Source organism: Pollachius pollachius (genome assembly GCF_949987615.1).
Source record: "Pollachius pollachius genome assembly, chromosome: 20".
NCBI lineage: Eukaryota > Metazoa > Chordata > Actinopteri > Gadiformes > Gadidae > Pollachius > Pollachius pollachius.
Genome location: NC_136953.1, coordinates 3688810 through 3712262, shown reverse-complemented (window position 1 = coordinate 3712262; position 23453 = coordinate 3688810). Strand labels below are relative to the sequence as shown.

General features: G+C 47.1%; 1 protein-coding gene across 1 annotated transcript in view; it reads left to right on the top strand.

Annotated features, from left to right (window-relative positions):
* The window catches only part of LOC307091149 (pyruvate carboxylase, mitochondrial-like), a 244143-nt gene that overhangs the window by 205118 nt on the left and 15572 nt on the right, over window positions 1-23453 (top strand). Inside the window, exons 16-21 of the mRNA XM_079758053.1 lie at window positions 3886-4042; window positions 6970-7210; window positions 9048-9215; window positions 9661-9742; window positions 15360-15517; window positions 16747-16833. Coding sequence (XP_079614179.1) covers window positions 3886-4042; window positions 6970-7210; window positions 9048-9215; window positions 9661-9742; window positions 15360-15517; window positions 16747-16833 — 893 coding nt within the window. The remainder of the gene's footprint in view (window positions 1-3885; window positions 4043-6969; window positions 7211-9047; window positions 9216-9660; window positions 9743-15359; window positions 15518-16746; window positions 16834-23453) is intronic.

The window sequence follows — 23453 nt, the reverse complement described above, 5'->3', positions numbered from 1 at the left end:
GACCGCAGAGTCTCAAAGTTGTATTTGTGGAGCAGCTGTCGTCGTGGTCGCTGCCGCTGACCCCCTGTCCAGACGAAATCCCCCGCTGTCATTACGCGCTGGATAGGGAAGACTCACCTGGGGTCATTACCATAATAAACAGGACTCTGACAGGGCCCCCACCCCACGAGTTGGGCACCAGTCTAGTTATACAGAACAGCCATCAGCGTCGATTTCGCGTCACAGCTAAGAGTTGTCTACTGACGAGGCCTGAAGTTACACCAGACACGGGAAGACTTTCGAGTCAACACTGATTTGTTTCCTGAAACTTGCGTGGACTTCAACGAGAGGCGGAGTTTGTGCATGGCTAAATGAGATGGCTAGTCGACTGTCACCGGGAGGAAGCCAGGGGTGGGGAATGCGAGCAAATTGCAAGCGACAGATGTGGTGCCTCCATCGGTCTCACCCTGTGTTTATTCCTGTCTGGAACATGGCCACCGTTTGAACGGCGGGAAGCAGAGTGAGGCCGCCGACTGGAAAGCCGATATACCAGTCTCAGATGCTTCTATTCTTCGGCAAACATTTGCACTTTGTCCGTGCTGGTAACAATGTCGTCGTTCCTGCGGTACGACGACAACATCAGCTAAGCCTGTTTCCTCCCTTTTTCGGTTTCCCACTATAGAGGTTCAGCTGCAACTTTCTTGCGCTCGTGATGTTTCCATCTGCAACGAAATCCACCCGTCCACCTATCAGTGTTGCACCACTCTCCCCATTATGGAGTCTCTTGTATTTCAGGGCAGGGTAAATCATGTAGGGGTCCGGCCTTGAGATGTCAAATTAGTGTGAATCGTAAGCCTCTCGCTCCCGCAATAGCTCTCCATTTTTCTCTGCCGACTGTTTTGAAGAACCAAGCAGGGAACATACAACACCTGCCTGCCTTCTCTCTTTGTTCGACACCCAACTTTTCCCATCACAGCGATGTTTCACAAAGTGATGTCAATGGTGTCATTTGGAGACGAGTTTATCCGCACTCCTTATATAAGTGAAATTCGAGATTGAACGCTATTTTTTCCAGGCGGCTGCCCTTGTTCTGAATAAAGGTGCATTGTTAAAAACTAAATGTCAAAAAGAGAACGGCAATTTTTATACCCGCTCTTGACATAATCCCGCTTTTTTCTGATAAACCCTCAAAGCAAAGAGTGTATTTATTTCAAATCTCATTAGGGTTAAAAATAGAGGGTATTATATACAAAAGTCAGGGAGAGAAGCAAGACATTTCCGGCCTTAATCTCCCTTATTAATGCAGCCCTTTAAGGCACAATAGGAGGACAGCTTGTGGTTCCGCTAGGACCAAGGCGAGTCACATGCTAATCGGGTAGCCAAGGCACATCCATCGGTTACACTGCCATTTGGGGGGGAACTCCTTTTGAAATGTCCCATCAAATATGGATCCGTCTTTGTTGTTTCAACACGCTTTTTTTGGCTTGAGGGGGAAGTCCATCAGCTAATACCCGAGTTGCCTTGCTGCTGTCCCTGACAGGCCATGGCTAAGTGGGAATGACTGTTCTGTCAAGTGGTTGCGTTGGCTTTGTGATATATATATATATATATATAGTGTATCTCTGAGAATACGATAACACCCTTCCTATCTCTAGTTTCACCATTGCGTAGAGGGGATTGCGACTTCATTAATATCCCAGATATTGCCCGTGGGAGTCGCCTTGTGTTGGAATCGGGGCTTGTCATAAGAGATTGGAGTCGGCGGATCAAAGTACTGGCACTTATTGCATTATTGATCCTTCAGTGTGTCAGCGGTGGGGGGGAACCAATTTGATTTCCTTGAGGCCCCCCCGAACGAGGGAACGCGTCGATTCCGACGCAATCAAACGATCGGTCACCGTCGGATGGAATCCATAGGAAGATCAGGGAAGAGGACTGTGCACGACTGTGCACGAGTTGTATTTTAATGAGAGAACCCTAACCACAGTGTTGTAATGTGTGGCGAGATTAAGCGTATTATACGCTCGCGTTTGCTTGCAAGTATCACTTAAAAACCGAACCGTGCGATGCAACCCGCTTATCCTCTCTAGTCCGTCTCTCTCGCTACACAATGAGTTGTTTCAAGTGTACACATTTGAATTTGGAGAGAGAGAGAGAGAGAGAGAGAGAGAGAGAGAGAGAGAGAGAGAGAGAGAGAGAGAGAGAGAGAGAGAGAGAGAGAGAGAGAGAGAGAGAGAGAGAGAGAGAGAGAGAGAGAGAGAGAGAGAGAGAGAGAGAGAGAGAGATGTGTGCCGAATGCGGCCTGCAGTTGTTTTACGTGCTCGGAGGCTCCATGAATCATTGAGGAGATTATTCCACAGAGCTCTCTGAAAACCAAGCACCCCTCCCCCCAACCACCACCGCCATCCCAGTATAGCGTCTCCTCCTGTATGGTGTTACAGGAGTGGGTGCATGCGTTTAAAAGTGGGTCAGAGGCACCAAGTGGGTTTTCTATAGGGCAACATCTATCGGTGACGGAGGATGCGGCTGAAAGGTTTGAACCCCGCTGTCTGCAGTCTTCCTGTAGGGGTCTTTGAGCAAGAGGCCTTACATACACAGTCTTCAGAAAAGGTGGAAAGTGCATAATCTGGATGTTTCCAGCCATACACAGCCTATGAACACACTCGACCAGAAATAGAAGAACTGCAACGTCTGCCATTATTCACGCATTGGGAAGTCTAGTTTGGCGGGAGAGCTTTGCTCCAGTCAACACCCTGATCATTTGATGAATCAGTGAAGATGAGATTAAGCGCTGACATCGGGCGTGTTCAGCATAATATTTAATCGTGGCCGTTTGACCCGCTCCGTGCCTGTGGGTTTAAAGTTACAGCGGTTACATGCGGTCTTGATCAAATAATTGACACTATAAAGAATGATGATCAATTATTGATACTGCGGCATTGATAGAGCTCTACGGTCTGCCGCCGGAGCAGAGTGAAACACAAAAAGACGAGCATGTTCAATGAATAATCTCTCTCTCTCTGTATTTCTCGCTGTCTCTCTCTCTCTGTCTCTGTTTGTGTTTCCGTCTCTGTCTCTCTCACTCTCTCTGTCTCTCTCTCTCTCTCTGTCTGTGTGTGTGTGTGTGTGTGTGGGTGTGTGTGTAGGATGCTGAGAAACAGAGATTTAATGATCACAGGCAAGGCTTTCATATGATTGAAACAGCAGCCCTCTGAAGGCGTGACCATTTTGTAGCTGATATGCTAAGCTAAGATATGGCAAGCTAAGATATGCTTAGTGGGGTTTAGCCATCGACTCGCTGGGAAAGACCGTGAGAGACCGATGCTATCTGACGCCTTTCATTTGGTGATTTCATTCTGACTGTATTTCTCGGATTTATATAATAAAAAAAACGTTGATTCAAAATTACTCGGGTGTTAGAATTGGATTAGATCTGTGTGCATGTGTGTGCGCGCGTGACTGTGTGCACTAATGGTTGAGTCTGTTCGCAAATCCTGTACCAAGCAGTGAACATGTAACACTTTTCTGACGAAACTTATTTGTCTCGGTGTGGTTTTTGTTCGTGTGTGTCTGTGTGTGTGCGCGCTTGTCTTTATCTATATTTGTGCGTTTGTGTGCACCTGTCTTTGTCTGTGTCCTTGTGTTTCTGTCTGTCTTTCTGCCTGTCTGTCTGCATGTTTTTGTATGTTTGTATTTGAATGTGAGTTACTTTTTGTGTGCTTCTCTGTGTACGTGTACACTTATGTGTCCGTGTCTGTGTCTGTCTGTGTATGTGTGTGTGTATACGTGTCCGTGTGTGTGACTGTGTTCTTGTGTCTGTGTGTCTGTGTCTTTGGCTGTATCCTCGTGTGTGTGTGTGCGTGTGCTTGTGTGTGTGTGTGTGTGTGTGTGTGTGTGTGCGTGCAGGCGCCACCTTCGACGTGGCCATGCGCTTCCTGTCCGAGTGTCCGTGGAAGCGTCTGCAGGAGATGCGCGCCCTCATCCCCAACGTGCCCTTCCAGATGCTGCTGAGAGGGGCCAACGCCGTGGGCTACACCAACTACCCAGACAACGCCGTGTTCAAGTTAGTACACACACACACACACACACACACACACACACACACACACACACACACACACACACACACACACACACACACACACACACACACATAAACACCAACTACCCAGACAACGCCGTGTTCAAGTTAGTACACACACACACACACACACACACACACACACACACACACACACACACACATAAACACCAACTACCCAGACAACGCCGTGTTCAAGTTAGTACCCACACACACACACACACACACACACACACACATAAACACCAACTACCAAGACAACGCCGTGTTCAAGTTAGTACCCACACACACACACACACACACACACACAAACATAAACACCAACTACCCAGACAACGCCGTGTTCAAGTTAGTACCCACACACACACACACACGCATACACATAAACACCAACTAGCCTGACAAAGCTTTAATCAAGTAAGTACACACACACACTCGCGCGCACACACACACACACACACACACACACACACACACACACACACACACACACACACACACACATAAACACCAACTACCCAGACAACGCCGTGTTCAAGTTGGTACACACACACACATAAACACCAACTAGCCTGACAACACTTTAATCAAGTAATTACACACTCGCGCACACACACACTCGCGCACACACACACACACACACACACACACACACACACACACACACACACACACACACACACACACACACACACACACACATATACCCTGATAACCCTGTGTTCGACCAGCAACTCTGATAACGGTGTCATTTAGTCAGTCTCATTTGAAAAAACACTCTCAGGGTTTAGAATGCTCTTAGAATTGAGTCTTTTCATTGCCAGAGTAGAGAGATCTCCCCGCCAAGCGATTGTTTTATTATGCAGACCCGGAATTCTTTAACCTGTCAAATCGATCCACCTTTTGCTGGTGGAAGCACTTCATTTTGACCACTGCTCTCAGGTACACAGACTTAGTTTCCCTCCCTTGGATTATTTAAACACACACGTATATAAAGTCTCTCACTTAGATAAACCCTCCCTCACACAGACACTCTCACATAAATAAATGAGTTGCCTTAATATTAATAAGGGACACTCTGTTCTTCTGAATCTAAATAAGATTAATACATACCCCATTCACACATATTGGTGTATGTTGAAAAAAGTTGTATTTAGGGTTTGAAATATAATATACACCACACGCATTACTCTCTCTCTCTCTCTCTCTCGCAATCATTCTCTTTCTATCTCTCTCTCTCTCTACCCTCATGTCTCTCCCTCCCTCTCTCCCCCTCCCTCTGTGTATTGTCTATCGTCTCCCCCTACTCCGCCCTGTGGCCTGTGGAGGGACCTCCGTCTGCAATCTGCAGATGATTGTGATAAATGGTTCTCATCTGTCCCCCCCCCCCCCCATTTCTCTACCTTTCTCTTTTCATGTACAACGCCTCTTTTCTCGTTCATCTGTCTGTCTCAATATCCCTTCCTTCCCCCTCTTGTGCGCATAGACACATACACGCACGCACTCACGCACACACACACATGCACACCCAAACACGCATAGATGAAGTGAGGTGGCGTTAAATCACATTTAAGCCTAACCCCGAGCTTCGAATAACCAAAGTGTAATTGGGTGTAATTGAATTAAGTTGTTACCATATTTCACAGGGTCAGAGCACTGCATGCGTCACCATGAGGATGTTGTTTTGTTTATTTTTTCTTTGTGTTTGACTCAATGTGTTCGGGCCTGTGAATCGATTCAATGCAGGATAGGTATTGATGTGTGTGTGGGTTCCGTGTGTGTCTGTGTGTGTCTTGTCTGTGGCGCGGCCAACAGGAAAAATCAAACAAAGCACAAGACGCTTAGCCATAAGAATGCTACCAGGCTTATTGCGCCAATCCGCTACTTTTAGACAGACAGACCGACAGACCGACAGACAGACAGACAGACAGACAGACAGACAGACAGACAGACAGACAGACAGACAGACAGACAGACAGACAGACAGACAGACAGACAGACAGACAGACAGACAGAAAAATAGAGACTGAGAGAGAGAAGATAGATGGACGGAGACGGAGGGAGAGATATCAAACATGGCAAATATAAAATAAGCTAATGTATGTATGCAAAACTGGCTTTTCCTATTATGTATGACATGGCATCCTAGCGGAGATACATTTTTATCCCGCCTCCGTAAAGTCCTGAAAACACACCTTTCCGTGATAAGACAACAATACTGTCGGCTTTTGCCAGCAACAGCCAGGATCATGAAATTTGTTTAGCCGCTTTTCCTTTTTTTTGTACCGTGAGTCTAGCTGTGCCAGCGTTACCAGCGGTACGAATATTCAGTTTTCCCCTCTCTCTGACTCTGGGGTTGGTTTGAGTGCTGGAGCCCCTTAGGTAGATATTAAAGGGCTTATCCCAGAGCACTATCCCGTTATCTGTATTGCAGTGTGCATTGCCAATGCACTTGGCTGTGTGTGTGCGTGTATGTACCTTTGCAAAAAAGAAAGCTTGTTTTCTGCGAACAAACCTTTTGTGTGTCTGAATATTACAGGCAGTAAGCCAGCTGTGCACGTGTTAATACCATGCACTCTAACTCTTCCTGTTCTCTCTCTCTCTCTCTCTCTCTCTGGTACCCTTCCAACCCATTTCTACCTCCCCCCTTCCCCCTCCACCAATCTCAACTTGCAATTCCCCCTCCACTCATCGCCCATTCCACTCTCTTCACCTCCCTCCCTCCGTCTCCTCCTCCACCACTCAACCTTCATTTCCCCAAACGACCCCCACCCACCCACCCACCCCTCTTCACTTCTCTCCCCCTCTCCCCCTCCCACCAAATCTTCACTTCCCTCACCCCTCTCCCCCGCCAAACCCGTTCCTCCCCGAACCTCACGTCTCCTCACTCCCCCCCCCCCCCATCGCAGGTTCTGCGAGGTGGCCAAGGAGAATGGCATGGACGTGTTCCGCGTGTTCGATTCCCTCAACTACCTGCCCAACATGCTGCTGGGCATGGAGGCGGCAGGTGCGGCGGGCGGCGTGGTGGAGGCCGCCATCTCGTACACGGGCGACGTCTCTGACCCTGCCCGCCAGAAGTACTCCCTGGACTACTACATGAAGCTGGCCGACGAGCTGGTCCGCGCAGGCACCCACGTCCTCTGCATCAAGGTGGGGGGAAGGCCCCGTGGTCGGGGAGGGAAGGGGGACGTGGCTGTTGTGCCTTTGGCTGGGCGGTTTTGGTTGGGGCTTTTTGTTTTAGGTCTCTTTGAGCTGCAGTTGGATAGGGATGGGCACATAGGGATGGGCACATCCCGATCCAACTTCATTTACATTTAGGGCATTTAGCAGCACTGGTATCCAATATATCGCGGTCGGTACATTAAGGATGTTCATAGAAACAAGTGCCAAGCGCTAACAGTCGCTAGGTTAACCCATTCCCTGTATACGACAAAGTTAGCTAGGATAGGGTGCTACACAATGCCAAGTACTTGAAGTGCAAGGACATACAACATACAATATTGCACATAGGGCTTACAAAGTGGCCATTTTAGATTTTGGGAGGAGTCTCCAGAACCGTGCTGTCTCTTCCGGATTTTTCCGGAACACCTCGACCAGTTCCGTCCAGGAATTAGAAATCTTCCTAGCTTTGCATTTATCCAATCCATCCAAAATTTGGACGCAATAAATGCTTTATTTTTCCAACACTGAATGTTGATCGTTCACAACTTGGTCGGAGGGGTATTCGACTCTGACACAAGAACACCCTGCATAGGGCGGACCAATTTAAATCAGAAGGCACGACGTGTGTTCTCGTCGCCCGAATCGATTCCTTCATACCGGAGCATGACGGAATATGCTGGAACGTGAAACGTTGAAGTCTCTCACTGAGAAATTCGTTGACAGACTTGGCACAAAAGTCACGCCGCCTTCAAGTAATGAGCTTAACTTCTAAAAAACCCAGGAAATAATCACCCCTGGAAAATTCTTCCATGGCTCTTGCTGAGTAACCTCGGGCAGGTCAGCCAAGCATGAAAAGCAATGTTCACCTCATCCCCCCGCATAACCAAACAGGGGGGTTTGGTTTGTAATGACGTACCGCTCTTTAAACACAAAATAAATTGAGTTTCTCTCCTGTTTGCGTTTGTGTCGTCCAAGTTTGATGAGGCGACCACATAGGAGGCCATATATCAGCTTTGACGGGCGGAGAAATGTAATGTTCGCGATAATAAACGCTAACTCTAACTCTAATTTGTGTCACACTTTATGATCGTCATAAAGACTGTCAGAGACAAGCCACTTCAATTCATTCATGTCCCGCTGTTCAAAGAGCTTCGCAGACGTTAATTTACACTTCACTCCGGCGGGACGCGGGGAACTTTTACAGAACATGAATTTTAATACCTGAAATTGAAACGTGGAGGAGTGTTTTTGTCTGGGGTGTGAACGGGGGCCGTAAGTCTGAGGGATAGCCCCGTGCCTTCGGGCTGGGAGTGCTTTGAATCAATGAAGACCAAATGTACACCTAATAAAACCTCCAAAGTTATTCAGAGGGGTTGTTGCGAACCTAAAGCATTAAAAAGCAACGACTACTTCAGTCTTTCATACTACCAAATATACTGTAATTATTTCTTACGGTAAGGAAAAAGCGTTTTTTTTTTAGGGAAATTACAGTTTGAAGCGACGTCGGGTCTGGGCCCCCCCTCTGAGGCGCATTTGTTTTATACAGTTCGCACCGTGCCTCAAAGTGCTTTTTGTACTCTTCATCTGTCTGCCTCTCCTCCTCTCCCTCTCCGCCTCTCGCTTCACTTTCTTTCTACATTTCGTCAATCTTCGTGTCTTTCTCTCTCCGCCGATCAATCTCCCCTCTCCCTTTTTCACTCTTTCTGTAGTTTACCTACCCCTCTTTCTCTCTCTCTCAGAGTGTATCTGTCTCCCAGAGTGTCTCTCTCTCTCTCTCTCTTTCTAAGAGTGTACTTACCTCCCGCTCACCCCTCTCTCTCTCCAGGACATGGCCGGTCTGCTGAAGCCGGAGTCCAGTAAGATGCTGATTGGTGCACTGAGAGACCGCTTCCCCGACGTGCCCATCCACGTGCACACGCACGACACCGCCGGCGCCGGAGTGGCCGCCATGTTGGCGTGCGCCGAGGCCGGAGCCGATGTGGTGGATGTGGCGGTGCGTCATGTTCCTCACCCCCTCAACCCCATTAACCTCCTCACCACACGTGTTGTGGACCAACACAAACTGTATTGGGGCCATTTTGTTACATTGGAGAACATGAATTGGTCCACACAAGAAAATGACTCGCAATGACTCCGCATTTCTTTTAATACTGTTTTAAAATGGCTCCCCTGTTTCTTAATGTTATTTTAAGATACAAAACGGCCTCACTTAACCTTGGTTTGCTATGTTTTCATCCTTCTTGTTCACTCTAATTTCCAATACATGTCATCATGACATTTAAAAGCACTTATAAAAAGATCTCCCGAAGAACTGAAATGCCACGCATTTAAGTTCCGAGAAATTGCCGACATGGGTGCCATAGTGGTGTATATATGGCGTGTGTTAGGGATGGTGTAAGTAGGAGGGGGGTTTATGTGTGTCGATGTCCCCCTTCCAGGTGGACTCCATGGCCGGGATGACCTCCCAGCCCAGCATGGGGGCCATGGTGGCCTGCGCCAAGGGAACCAAGCTGGACACCGGTACGTGCTAGCCTGTCTCCTCTGTGCTAGGGTTTGGGTGGTTGCTATATGTGGCTAAAGCTAGCCTACAGTGTTTCTCATGACTTACAGCTGAACATTCATCGCGGCTATGCTAACTGGCTGCTCAACCTTTGTAATTTAAGAATTTCATTTTATCCAATTAAATAGTTGAACGTTTTCTTTGATAAATGATAATTGGTAAATAAGAGGGCAAACCGCAGCAACACAGCATTGTAGGAATAAACATAAAATGAAATACATATTATTATAGGATATATTTCATCTATATACTATATTTATATGATATTAGAATATCTTATCATAGTAAGTTAATTAAAAAATATCCATTTTGTTTTATTGAATATCTTATAAATTATAGAAAAATCTATTTTTTTTAATTGATATTCCTCCTCATTCCATTAGCTGTGAGCCGCGTGGCTTAGTTATGCTATGAGACCAAGCCAGGCCGGTTGGTCCTTCATACCAATTCCCTGACTAGTCCGCTGGCAGGCTTAGGGACTCATCGTAAAAGGGACTTAACCATGACAAATAAATAAATAAATGGCATTGCAGTGCTTCTCGAAAAGGTGTTCATTTTTTTGGCACGGTGGAATATATTGATTCACATAAAACACTTGAGACGGGAGTCGCAGCGGAAAGATAGGACTGATGATTTCTGCGTCGCTAGACCCGATCCCGCCGTACCACTCGCTTTATTTATTCATAGTGAATTAGTTTTCCTGTTCCGAGTTTAGGAGTGCGGCAGTGAAGGAACGCCGTGTTCCCCGTGTCGCCGTCGTAGTTCAGCCGTAGGCCTGCGTGACTCTGGTTGGGCTCTTTCAGCTTCCTTGCCTGCAGGTGCACGCACGTCGCTTTATTTATTTCTTTATTTCAATATATCCGTCCATACTCTTTCTCTGTTAGTCTCTCTCCATCTGTGTGTGTGTCTCTCTCTCTCTCCACGTCTCTATTCCTCAGGATAGGGTCTTGGTCCGCTCTACGCCCTCGTTCCCCGCCTTCCTTCAATTAATACCTTCTTTGCTCCGATGGCTTTGTAGACCAATTTTGCCGTGCAATGACTTTCCCCTCTCTCTCCTTCCACCCCTCCATGACCCTGCCCATGTCCCCCTCACATTCGTCGTTCTGTTTCCCCTCATCTCTTTCCTTCAGCCTCCCCTTCCATCCTTCTCTCCTCCTGCCCTTGTCTCTCTAACACCTGTCCTTCTGGTTCTCTCTTTGTTTCCTGCTGTCTCTCTGTCTCTCTTTCCATCCCTCAATTTCCCTACGAAAACAGTGCTTCCAATGGCACTCCATAAAACACAAGGCTGTTTGTTGACACTATCTTGGGGCACGGTGTGGGCTAGCTTTAGGCCTTTTAGCTTAGCGATCCCTCCCGGGTTCCACTTCTGTCTCCCCTCCAGCCTCTAATTTTCTCTTACCTCGCTCTCGCCTCCGTCACCCCCTCCTCCCGCCTGCGTCGTCTTCACACACCACCGGAGGAGGGGGAGTTGGTTGGAAGCTGCCCTCAAGCTCTCCATTATTTATTCTGTAGAGCCCAGAGTCTAAAACACAAGGCGGTCTAATTTGTGCATTAGTGCACATCAGCATGATGCCAAGTATCTCGAAACAAACCCACACAAACGGGCAGGCGCACACACACACACACAAACACACACACACACACACACACACACACACTCGGTTCAATGGCTGTGTTTTTGGCTTAATACATTCTTCATAATTATAACTTATAATTAAATAAGAAATAATGTTTGCTCTTGGATGATTAAACACACTCACACACACACATACACTTTCTACCCTTTTACACACAGCCGTCGAGGGACACAGACACACACACTTGCACACTCGCACGAACAAATATGTGAAAGTCTGGATGTCACTTATCTGTCGGTTTGACAAGGCAATATTCAGGCGTCACAACAGCGGACCAATTGGATATAGCCGTCAACAATGCAGGAACACAAACAGAGGAACCCGGCGCAGTGCGTGCAGGCGTGCACACAAACTCGTTTAGGAGTATTTACTTTATTCCTCTATGTTGGTGAGTGCAACCAACTCGTGCCCGTGCTTAATGAAGACGTGTGTGTTCATGGGATTCCCACACAGCAATTGTTCTGTGGTGAGCCATGAGGCCAGGGTGGACCGTTCTCAGCCTTCTCCTTCCCTTTTCATCTGTTTCTTTATTTGTCATCCCCCACATTTTCTCCCCAAAATTCTATTTGTTGGATTTATTTTGTCCCTCTTGTCCCATTCTTCAACCTCCATTTGTCTTGCTTAGCTCATATCTGGGTGTTTGTGTGTGTGCTTGTTTGTGTGCGTAGGTGTGTGTGTGTGCATGCGTGCACACTTTTTCATGATTCAGTGTAACCCTTTGTCTCTAGTTTTTGTGTCTGTGTGTGCGTGTGCGTGCAACACAATTGGGGATTACCAGTCCTTGTTCTCCATGACAACAAATTGTGTAGCCTGTGTGTGTTTGTGTGTCCGTGTGTGTGTGCGTGATCAGTATGCCCACCGGCTGATGGACGGGAGAATTGATGAGTTTTGTACGTGTTTTATTTTTCTTCCTCTCCAAGACCCCTAATACCCCCTCCTCTCCTCCTCTTCCCCTCGTCACTCCATTAAACCTCATAAGCGACTGTTGCCGTGGTGATAAAAAGACATGGCTGCCTCGCCTTACGCAGGGACGTGTAAACTAGATAGTGTCCGGTCGGCTCCCAGGGGACCGGAGGAGCAACAGGGTGATCAATAACAGCTTATCAATAAATACAGACTCGGTTGAAGAGTAACCAAACCAGACCCCCCCCCCCACACACACACACACACACACACACACACACACACACACACACACACACACACACACACACACACACACACACACACACACACACACACACAGTGAAAACCATTTTTTGAGGAAAACAACCCAACAGCTCTGATTCATCTGGCCTGGGAATCTTAGCGGGTGACATTTTGCCTTGTGTTTAGGGACTGGTTCTTGATTGTTGGTTACTCATTATGTGGAGGGACCGATAGTAAGTCTCCACTGAATGGAGGAACTCCTGGATAATCTGCTGATCTGGAGGTGTACACACAGTTTAGGATTGCCAACCCTCCTGTTGGAGCGTGACTGTTACTGAACACACACACAAACACATATGTTAAGTCTGGGGCGGCAGTAGCCCAAGAGGTTGAGGAGGTTGACTGGTACTGAAACAGTAGCTGACTGTTCAGGACAGGGTTGGGGTTAGGGTTATGTCGGCCAGGAAGGTTGGGTCCGCCCCATTGGCTGTGCAATTACAACCTGGTTCCATGCGTTTCTGGGACCACATGATGGAACCAGCCTTTGTCACAGTTGTTTAATTGGAACTTCCTGTTGTCAAGCAAGTTATTGGAATTAGAACTTCTGTTTTTTAAGTACAGGTGAAATGTCTACCAGTACATCTGTTGCCAGGGAAGGTCTTCTGTGTTCGAAGTCCATTCATTTAGGATAGAAAATTATGACTGGCCTTGATATATTTTGTGGTTAAAGATTAATAATCAAAATGACAACTTCAGGTGAAATGTCTTATGTAGCTTCTGGCTGATTATTATGTACTCCGTCACCATGTGCAGTGTCGAGAACTGTGTTCAAATTAAAATAAGTAAGGGAAAAAGGAATGAAATGACAACCAATTTGAATAAGGTAGCAGCAGGATTCAAATATATTTGTTTTTTGAATCTGCACACCAGCTACTTGCTGTACTTTGGAAAAGAAACAAACCAGTATGAATAAGAACCAGTGAACTGATGCAGCTTTGCATAGATCAGTGTAGCTCTATTGGTAAGAGTGATAGTATTCTGATACCATCTTGCCTGCCTGGCCCTTAAGTTTTCGCTGAATGTAAATAGCCATTCATGGTCTCGGCCTGACCTGACCTGTTGATCTTGTTAAAACAAACAGGCTCATGAACCCCTTATTCCCGAACAACATGGACAAACCCTGCCACTTCTGACGAGTTCCTTACTTTAACCACCGAGCAGCACCACTGCTTTTCAAACCATTACTGACATTTGCATGCTCCGCCGCGCGGCTCCCTGGTCGGCACAGGTGCCACGTGTCCAATTTGTCGAGATGTGGGCGCAGTGCTCTGAATAGACAAGCAGGAGGCCTGGTTAAGCTCGGAACGTGTTCCCCCCAAATTACGGGCAGTGACTATGCTCTCGGGCTCCACGGTGTGACCACAACCTCCTATGGGCGATACCGGTGTGTCTGTGTCGTTTTGGGGTCACCAGGTCCATCTCTGATTGTGCTCCTCCTAGTAGCATTAGGAGCACTGAAACACACGTTAAGACGAGGAGAAATTGATTTGGATGCAGCCTCCTGAAATGAGGCAATTTAAAACAAAACAAGGAACTGTAGAGGGTAAATTATGTATTCATTCATATTCTATGCCAGATTGTTCTAGTTCTTTCGATAGTGTCAGTCAATAAGTTGTTGTACCTAGTTGACCAGTGCGGTAGAAGCCTATCCCTTCCTGCAGCTCAGACCAGAATGTAATTCTCACCTTTGATGCAGCGAAACAGTGTTTGCTTTGTGCCAGGCAAACTTGTACATCCTGTTGAATCTATTATATTTACAGACTGCCCATCAAATATACATGGCACGTGTTTGTTTCCTAGCGTTTGTGGTTAATGGGAATGGATGCTGCCCTGAAGGTACACACACCCGCACACACATACACAGACGTACACACACACACATACATGCACACACTCGCACACATTCGCACACACTTGCACACATTTGCATATACATGCACACATTTGCACAAAGACGCACACTCAGTCACTCACATTCACACAAACACACACACACACACACACCTATTTCTGTACATTGGCTCTCCAGATTGCATCATGCAGAGTGATGGCGTATAAATATTAAACGCTCTGCAGACTGAGCGAATCTGTCTTGTGGAGCTGCGTATCGATCACCGAACCACAGGCTTTACAAGGAAAGCAACACCCCGCCCCCTTTCTGGGCCTGGCGCCGGATTTGTAGAGGACGCACGGCCGTCCGTTCCAACCGCCACTAATGACAGATCGGAAGGCAGCGGAAGTGAACCCCTTCACCGATCGTTCTCCCCACAACCCGCGAAAGAATTTACCTCGGGCGCGCAAGAAGGGATTCAGCCTGGACAAAAACATGAAACCAGGGGCGACCATTAAACGATTACCACGTTAACAGCATGGGGATTGTTGTGTTTGTTTTACAAAACAGACTTCATATCAGATGAGGGATGCAAAATTATTTACCAGTAAAAAAAAACTAGACTGTGCCCTTACTCAGAAGCAACCCCTCTTTTAGCTTTGCGATCCCTCCAGCGTTCCCCTTCTGTCTTCCCTCAAGCCTCTACATTTCTCTTACCTCGCTCTCGCTCCTCTGCACCCCCTGCTCGAAGTTTGATTCCCGACCTCCGGTCCCCAGCGACTCTTCTTTCACCTTGCCCCTCCTGTCTGTCTTCACTCCCCTGTCCATTGAAGCTGTGAAAGCTAAACAGAAGTGTAAAAAGGAGCCTATTGAAGTATCCTGTGTTTGTGTGTGTTGCAGGCATCCCCCTGGAGAAGGTCTACGACTACAGTGAGTACTGGGAGGTGGCCAGGGGGCTGTACGCGCCCTTCGACTGCACCGCCACCATGAAGTCCGGCAACGCCGACGTCTACGAGAACGAGATCCCCGGCGGGCAGTACACCAACCTACACTTCCAGGTGAGCTCAATGTTTAAACCGTGGTGAACAGTACACCAACCTACACTTTCAGGTGAGCTTGTTGTTTAAACCCTGGTGGGCAGCAAACCAACCTGCACTAACAGGTGAGCTCGTTGTTCAAACCCTGGTGGACAGTACACCAACCTGCATTTCCAGGTTTTAGCCTGGTCGTTCCATAGGTGGCGCAGTCATTTGGATTTCATTTATTATTATGTTTTCTTTGTGTATATGGGATGTGTGCGGCGAGGTATTATGCATCGGGGCCTCACCTGACCCAAAGAAAGGTTAATTGCCGGTTGACAGCTGATACTGCTGCAACCTTTATTCTGTTGTCAATGTGAGCCCCATTTAGCCAAAAACACTGTTATTTATAACCCAGTGCAACCCAAGCTGATTTATTTCATTGATTTATGTTTTATGTTTACAATATTCTTGTGGTACACAAAGGGCTTTGGCTCTTAAGAATCCGTCAGTGACAGGAGAGTTTGTTCTCTTACCCATAATATATCCAGCCCATTCTCTCTCAAGGGGCACGCAGGTCACTGAAAAGAATACGCCACCATTAATGCCTCAGACGCTCTCAGGGCGATATGCTAAGGAGAATTGTTTAGCGTAAAAAACAAGAATGACAAAGGTGTCTGCTTCAAAAGCCCACCGAAACATTGCCTAAGAGATGCAATGAATTTTTGCCTGTGAACTGTAGGAGAAAAGTTTACAGACTATTTAACAGCGTGTCGCGGCTAGAAAAACGCAGCTAAACGTTATTTCATCCGCGGTCAGCCTTACAACCTTGCATCTATCTTACAGAAACATAATCAGAACGAATGTTCTAGCAACAGTGCGTATGTACCTGCAAGACCTCACTGGGGGTTACGTCACACACGATCAAAGGGGAAGGAGATGGAGACAAAGGTGTTTGAAGCTGCCTCTGTCGAATGTCGTTGTTGAACTGATCAAGACCCTACGAATAATGACATGTTTTGGTGGGGGGAAAAGAAGAAAGCATCAAACACAAATTACATGTCACAGGGTATCAACTCTTGTGTGTGTGTGTGTGTGTGTGTGGGGGGGGGTGTGTGTGTGTGTGTGTGTGTGTGTGTGTGTGTGTGCTCGTGCACGCCCCAGCTCACAGCTGGTTAAGATGTCCCCCTAGCTCATGCTGGGGGTTAAATGTTGTAACGTGTTGCCCCGATCTGATTGGCTGTATCTTGTGTGATCCCGACCTACAGGCCCACAGCATGGGACTGGGCCACAAGTTCAAGCAGGTGAAGAAGTCCTACACCGAGGCCAACAAACTGCTGGGTGACCTCATCAAGGTGAGGCGCAAAGACACACTCTGCATCTCCTTCATGGACCATGACTCGGCAGAATCACACACAGACCGAGACGAATTTGCAATCTTGCGTTATTCTCAAACGCTGGTTTCTGTGGGACGATGAACTAATTCCTATGACAAAGGTGGTCACAAAAGAAGTGTGTGTCCCCCTTATAGACTTATGAACTCATTATAAGTAAAAGAAGAATCGCTTTGGGGGTTTTACACATTGGGTCCATGTCCTCCCCAGTCTATCCTGTGGGTCAAACATAACTTGCGAGTCGCTTCCCCCGCCATTATCTGTGTTGTTATCCGGGGCCACGAAGCCACGGAAAATCTACCGGCAAAGTATCCGCTTTCACACTTAACGTGTCGAGTAGGCAGCGTGAAATGACAGAAGTCAAAGGAGGTTCACCCCCCCCCCTCACAAATTAGACGAGCTTCCTTTCTCCCCATTAGGGTAGGTTGAAATCCTTAGCAGAGCCGACACGACCGCCCCCATTCTCCCCCCGAGAAGCGGTTAAAGTTTCCGCTAATCGCGTGAAGAAAAACAATGGGGAGAATCCAAATGTGGCGGGATGAGAGGAACTTAGACTGCGTTATGGGAGGAAGCTGTGAGGAGCCCCTTAATCTCTTAAATATCGTCTTGCGAGCGGCTCAAGCGGAGGCCTTGTGTTGTTGTAATAGGGCATAAAGGGGCGAATAATGCCACCGCTAAAACCAATGGAGATCACCATGCTGAAGTCCCCTCCAAGTATGTCATCATTGGCACATTGACAGCCCACCTCACTTACATTCAGGGCATTTAGCAGACGCTTTTATCCAAAGAGACTTACAATAAGTACATTTGTCAGAAGAAGGTGAAACAACAATATATCGCTGTCGGTACAGTAAGGATGTTCATAGAACCAAGTATAAAGCACTAACAATTGTTAGGTTAACCCATTCTCTTGATACAACAGAGATAGCTAGGATAAGATGCTACACAACTAAGTACTATAACTAAATACGACCAACAATAAGTGCGTACATTAAGTGCCGGGACGTACAATAAGTAGGAGGGGTGGGACAGGGTGGCTATGCCCCTCCAAACTCTAACCGCCAGGCTAAAGGGAGTGCGGTGTGAGAGTTCAATAATGTAGTATTTTTTGTCGTTTTATCTAAAGATTGATGCATTGGATTTGTGGATACGTGTGGTTCAGCAGCAGGCAGGCTTTAGGACCTCCAGCCCTAGGATGTCTGCAAATAGAAGGAGCTTGTTGGTGTCCGACCCACTAACTCAGTTTGGTGGGGAAACTTTTTCAATCCTTTCACACATTCATTTCCCTCTGGCTTCAGGGGGTTGAGCTGAGTCCGTGTATTGCTGGCGGGGAAACCAGTCCCCCTTGCCAAGCCGTCTTATAACCCATTAAGTGAGCACACACATGCCTCACCCCCACAGTTTCGTGACAGTGTTTTATGTTTTGCGCACTCATTTATTTGTTTGTTGTAGACGAAGGCCGGGATCATTCTCGGGTAAATCGGTGGAGTTTAAGATTGCTATGATGATTCCTTTATTTATATATTTTTTCTTCCATCTGTTTTCACGCCCGCTTTTGGCCACTGATTACCTCCCTGTCGAGAGCATATTGGCGTCTCTGGCACTGATTGGTTCTGCCTTGCCGCCCCTCGTTCCCTGCTTGGCCGAGGCAAACGATCCCAGATTAACTGCAACAGAACAGCCACTCTGCTCTTCCCAGATAACCTCTGTCCGGCTCCCTCCCTCTTCTTCTGTCCCTCTGTCTCTGTCTCTGTCTCTGACTGTGTATGTGTCTCTCCATCCCCGCTCTCTCTCTCTCTCCCTCCCTCTTCGTCTTTCAGTCTTTCTGTCTGTCTCTGTGTGTCTCTCTCTCTCTCCTTCCCCTCTCTCTCTCTCTCTCTCTCTCTCTCTCTCTCTCTCTCTCTCTCTCTCTCTCTCTCTCTCTGTCTCTGTCTCTCTCTCTGTCTCCTTCCACTCTCTCTCCTTCCTCTCTCCTGCCCTCCCTCCTCATCTGTCTGTGTGTCCCTCTCTCCCCTCTCTCTCTCTCTCTCTCTCTCTCCTTTCCCTCTCTCTCTCTCTCCCTTTTCGTCTGTCTGTCTGTCTGTGTGTGTCTCTGTGTGTGTCTCTCTCTTCTTCCCTCTCTGTGAGACACTTTTTCATTCTTGCCTCTTTCTGTCAATATTTCCTCTGCCGTACGTCTCACATTTCGCAACACTCGATTTATCCTACTCTTTCTCCAACTTGGAATTCCCTGTGCTGCCTGATTCATTTAATTCACATTAACCTCCCCCCCTCCTTTCCCCCTTCATATCATTCTATACACACAGCTGGCTGGCAGATTGCGTTGTAAGCATAGCATGGTTAGCCTACCCCACCGCTGCTAGCTGTTACCCTTGACCTCTACAGGCCAGTCGGGGTGAGACGGGGCCTGGCTGAGGAAATTAGCATCCATGAGTTACATTAACGCACGCTGACACACTGGCACGCACACACATACAGACACACACAGCAATCTTGCCAATCAACATTATCATTACCCTTTAGATTTACTCCCTGCGTTTGCTCTTTGTTTTTCCATTACCTTTAATTCATTGGCTTCTCTCCTGCCATGGTTTGGCCCATCCCAGCTGGCTAATTGATTTTCATTCCTCTCTCTCTTCATTTGGTTGTCACTATAATTTTCTCTATTTTTCTCTTCCCCCTCTCTCTCTCTCTCTCTCTCTCTCTCTCTCTCTCTCTCTCTCTCTCTCTCTCTCTCTCCCTCCCTCTCTCTGTGTGTGTGTGTGTGTGTGTATGTGTGTGTGTGTGTCTCTCTCTCTACCGCTCTCCGCCTGTCTCTCTCCCTCACCCAACAAGATTCCTCCTCTGGCTCCGTCTCTGTGTTCCTCATCACATGTACCACGTGGCACTAGGGGGCCGCAGCGCACGCATCAGAGTGGGCGTGGCCCCGGAGAACAAATTCTGTTGTGTCCTGTCGCCCGCGGCAACCGCTCGTGGTCACCTGTTTCTATATTGATATACACGCAGGAAAAGTGAGATGCTGCTAGTAAAGGGAACGACTGACGGCACATGGGTGGAGCACATGGCCCTAAGCAGGCCAATGTATTGTAGACTGCTGTGAACTTAGCACTTTGAAGGTGTGTGTGTGTGTGTGTGTGTGTGTGTGTGTGTGTGTGTGTGTGTGTGTGTGTGTGTGTGTGTGTGAGAGCATTAATGTGCTCTTGTCTAATGGTCTTTTAAAGTGTGTGTGCTCTTAGAGGCTATCAAAGGAACTTTTAACACATTTGTACACACTTGGTGTTTGTGTGTGTGTGTGTATGTTTGCTTTTGCAGATCACCCCGTACACACACACACACATACACACACTTTCCCCCAGGGATCCAGTTGAACACTCTGCACTGATTTCCAATGCCTCTCTCGCTCTCTCTCTCCCTCTCCTTCTCTCCATCCATCACTCTTCCTCCCTTGTCGCTCATACCATCATTCCCTTCGCCTGGCTCTCACTCTCTGCATTGATTTGTTTCAGCACCTCTCTCTCTCTCTCTCTCCCTCTCTCTCTCTCTCTCTCTCTCTCTCTCTCTCTCTCTCTCTCTCTCTCTCTCCCTCTCTCTTTCTCTCTCTCTCTCTCTCTCTCTCTCTCTCTCTCTCTCTCTCTCTCATATCCTTCCATTAAACCTGCATCATGTTCCTGCTCTTCCTCTCTTTATACTTTGCCTTCTTCCCCCTCTCTCTTATTTCTGTCTCACTCCTCTTCGGTCCTCCTTCCCTCCTCGCTCGCCTGTGTCCTGTAATTGGGCAGTGATGGTTTTCTCCCTCCCTCTGGCTCTAAGTGAAAGATATTCACACTAACTCTAATGTGTGGAAACAAATTATCTGCTAATTGTTCTAATCAGTCCAAATATGAGTTATTTTATAAGCAATTTAGCCCTAAAATCTGCTCCTAAATCTGAGAACAAAAATAATTGATATTGGAAATCACCCACACGTCAGTAAGCTACTTTGTATATAAACATTGTTTTTCTGGTCTAGTGAACTCATGGAGAAATCACTCTGGAATTCCATCTTCAGTTCCCCTTACCAGCTATCTTGAATCAAGTTGGAGCCAAGATGGCCACTAGGTGTGACTGAGGCCCATATGGGAGGAAGCAATGGATGTTAAACTCATGCTAGACCCATTTAAAACCCCGTCAGTGTTCACCGATAAGAGGGCATTTAGTTTAAGAAGAAATTGGCTTAAAAGATTTGGGATTAACCTCAGCGGTAGGACAGGCGGCACACACACGCACCCCCACACATACGCACACAGAAAAGACACACGCACACAATGCAAGAGACCCATACACATACTCGCATTGTACTCACATGCACACACACACACACACACACACACACACAAAAGACACAGGCCGAGAAGCATGCAGAAAAACGCACCGACAAATGCAGAGAAATATTGATGGAAATGTTAACAAAAAAACCAAAGCCATGGTGTTCCCTTTCACATCTCCTGCATATCTCCTGCACACACGCACACACATACTGCACACACACACACACACACACACACTCCCTGGAATAGAGGAGACCGCTTGGCGAGGGCTGTATGTCACACCAGCGCATGGCATCGGGGGGGGCAAGTGATAGAGCATGGTAGACGCAATGTGTGTGTGAGGGTGTGAGCGAGAGAGGGTTGGAAACAGAGAGAGGGGGGGGGAATGTGATACCGAGACGGGAAGAGATAGGTTGAAAGTGTTGTGAACTCCACAGGAAGGAGGGATGAGGTGTGTGTGTGTGTTTGTGTGTGTGTGTGTGTGTGTGTGTGTCTGTGATAGTGAAAGGAGAGGAAAGTATAGAAGCGGTAAAAATATCGTGGGATATTGCGCTCCATGCTGCGAGTCATCTGTCAGGGATTTGTGTAAAGGCTACAAACACACACCCCAGATACTAGCTTGACGCTTGGCGCTTTGCTTACGCTAAGTTCAGCAGGGAGTTGAACTCCTACCCGGTTGGTGCTGAGTGCTCCGCTCGACATCTCCAGAACTACGTTTCAAGGGGAAATTAATGCAACTGAGAAAAAAATCTGCAATCTGGATTTGTAAGGCGTTTCTTGACCACTGCATTTGTGTGTTACCACAAAAGGCCAATGTTTGCAATGTGCCTTTTGCCTGTGTTTCCGTGTCAAAACAATTAGGTACGGTGAGGGCACACACACACACACAGACAGAAATACACACTCAAAGACATATATACACAGACAGACATACACACACAGAAATACACGCATACACAGACAGACACAATCACTTATTGTTGATTTTATACCCCATGAGAGTGGGACTAGAACCCGTAAAAGCACAGGTAACAGTTTTATAGATAAAGATGCACTTTATTTATCCTCAATCGTGAAACTCTGATGTCACAGCAGCAGAATTATAGGACCGCAAAAAAGGAGGACATTTTGTTTGTTCAATATTGACGAAACATCCGTATCCTGCTCTATACACTAAAGTCGGTCCCTATGTGCCAAGACACCTTGCGATTTTTGCATCAGGAAAAAAATGGGTTTTATCCGCAATCAGGTGATGTCGAAAGAGGGGAAGAGGTGGGCACAGGCAGGTGTGCCCACCCTTCCGTCAAGGCGACTGCCTTGTCAGCAGTAAGTCATTTAGGAGCGAGGGGGCGGGGGGCAAGGCACAGTAATAATAAAAGCGAGGGATCTAGAATTGATAAATGACGATCGCTGGAGGAGTCACATGGGAAGCACTTGAATCCAATTATTCTCCCTCTTTCCTCCTGGTTTTCTTTTTTCCTCTTCAGCCTGTGGGTGACCCAGATATATTTTTCACCCACCCCTTGATACAAATGAGCAACCATCTTCTTCAACGGGTGCAGGGTCAAGCTTGGGTGTGTGTGTGTGTGTGTGTGTGTGTGTGTGTGTGTGTGTGTGTGTGCGTGTGCCCGCGCCAAAGAACGAGGCAGGGGAGTAGGTGGGTAATTCATCAAGGGTTATTGAAAATCAGAGCGGGCCGCTGTGGCTTGATGCCAGTGTGGACCCACCCAGGCAAAGCATTTCACAGGGGGAGTGGTGGAGTTTAAAGACGGGGGGGCGTGTTTGTGTGTGTGGTTGTAATCACAACACACACTTGATGTCGAAGACAGTAAACAGCAGTTGTTTATAGGGAACGGATGCCGAGCAGTACATCATATATTGAGGTGGAATAGAATCCATCAGAATAGCCCCACTATAATGAGCTTACCCTGCTAATCTTTGTATTTTGCTTTGTTTTATTGCTTGCTTATCTCAGCGTACCCCCAGTATATTGGCACATCATCTTGTGCAAATGTTTTTATTTTCTTTTTTCACTCTTTAATTATTTTTACCTGGCACCCCTTTCAGTCATTTCTTTCCCTTTATTCATTTGGGTGTTTCTCCCTCTTTCTCCTGGTTTATTTTGTTATTAAGTGCGCTCTTTCCTTCATATTGTATTGATGTATTTAACATGGATAAATCTCCAAGGAATCAGATAAACAGAAAGAAAATTACGTCATTATTTCTTTTCAGAACACATTGAGAGAAGACTGCGTTTACATGCACACAACTTAA